Source organism: Sitophilus oryzae, unplaced genomic scaffold (genome assembly GCF_002938485.1).
Source record: "Sitophilus oryzae breed Bouriz unplaced genomic scaffold, Soryzae_2.0 scaffold_1190_pilon_pilon, whole genome shotgun sequence".
Classification (NCBI taxonomy): Eukaryota; Metazoa; Arthropoda; class Insecta; order Coleoptera; family Curculionidae; genus Sitophilus; species Sitophilus oryzae.
Window position 1 is genome coordinate 733909 of NW_022145827.1, and position 1703 is coordinate 735611.

Genomic DNA, 1703 nt, shown 5'->3' on the forward strand with positions numbered 1-1703 from the left:
TAAATAAACTGGCATCTAATTCAAAAGTAACTTAATGATCTGGATAGTATCCGGGTTGAAGCGCCAAAGGCAACGGCTGGTCTAAACTCCTTCCATATCCCGAATGCCCATGACCATAATCTTCATGCGACACCGAATGGGAAGAAGATTGAGTGTACACCGGTTTTGCTACAACTTCATACGTTGTTTTACCTCCACCTCCCATTCCTTTTAGCCCTGATAGAGCTGCCAACATTAACGCAATTAGAGAAGCCATCAAAGCTTTTCCTGCCATCGCAGCTAATCCGGCCATAGCCATTGCCATCAGTGTTCCTTTCATCATAGCTCCAGCTGCGAGGATGTAGCCCATCCCACCATCACCTCCTTTTCCTCCTTTACCACCTCCACCTCCACCGCCTCCTCCAAAACCTCCTCCTCCGCCTCCTTTACGAGCTGTAGAACCGTCGGTGTTTTCATTCCAGAGTTTTAACCTTATCGAGTGATTTTCGATAAACCCTGACACTTTTTTGAGAAGGAAAGCATCAAGTCTTGCGTCAGGATCATTAGGGAATTCCCTGGCTAGGTTTGTGACTGTTTCCGTCACGTTTATGTCAGCACTAGCGTTGTTTTCGCGCACTATAGATATACCGGGTAGAACACTGTAACCTTCGATGGTGTTTAGTTTGTCGACCCAGGTGACTATGTCCAGTTTCAGGCAGGTTAGGGTGTAACTTTTATCACAGTTTTTCGAGAAGGTTTTTCTGAATTCCGCGTTAACAAACTGGGTGGATAGGATCCCGAAAAGTAATAATAAAAATGTCGCGAAGTTCGGCATGATCATCGTCTAACTAGCCGAATTAGAATGACGATGCACTTTGAAAGGCGAGCGGTTTTATACCGTAGAAAAATCGGATTTGAGAACATCAAATTGATGAATTAGAGAGAAAAAAAATAGCGTACATTCGCCGAGAAGGATGATGATGTCGAAAGTAAATGGAGCAATAAGCAATTATCGGATGACAAGCGTGAAGAGTGGTAGCAAGAGCAATCTTCTTTCTGGTGGAAAGAGAGCACGAGCTAATCTAGAAAAGGCGGATTGGTGGTCGTCGTTTTGTGTGTTTTTTATTTCGTCGTTTGCCGTAAAAGCAATTGTTATGCGGTGTAATTAGGACGGAATTTAAAAAGTGATTTGCGTTTGCGAATCCCTTTCATCAGACGGATGATTAATTTAGCATGTCGGGGCAGATGGAAGAAGATTTAGTTCAGGTTTGGCTTTGATACAGAAACGATCGATAATTGCAGTGGCATATTTGCATTTTGTGTATAGAGTTTTTGAATTTTGAATCGTTGGTAAGTATTTTAGTGTTTATATCGATTGTTTCTTCGATCGTCTTCCAGAAACTAAATGATATAAGTATTTATAATCCAACATTGCATTATGCGAGAAATACAGGGTTGTTCACCACATACGACGCGGAGTATCGTAGCTAAACGATTAGATTTGTACAAATTGTAAGTTTTGGGTTCGTTGAAGTACTATTAGAGCTACAATTTAAAAATAATTTTACAAGATACAGAGTATCCCAAATAAGTAAAAAATATTATAATTGTATTTATTTAAATGGAACACCCTGTATATTATTATGTTTTTAGATTTCAGGATTGAAATAAAGGTAAATTTGATTAAGGTTTATTACACTTAATCCTTACCGTTTTTGAAATAT

General features: G+C 39.7%; 1 protein-coding gene across 1 annotated transcript; it reads right to left on the reverse strand.

Annotated features, from left to right (window-relative positions):
- On the reverse strand, positions 1–858 carry LOC115891698. Its single transcript, XM_030912239.1, has one exon. The coding sequence runs from the start codon at positions 818–820 to the stop codon at positions 32–34; it is 789 nt and encodes a 262-aa protein (XP_030768099.1). The 5' UTR covers positions 821–858; the 3' UTR covers positions 1–31.
- Between the last annotated feature and the right edge of the window lie 845 nt (positions 859–1703).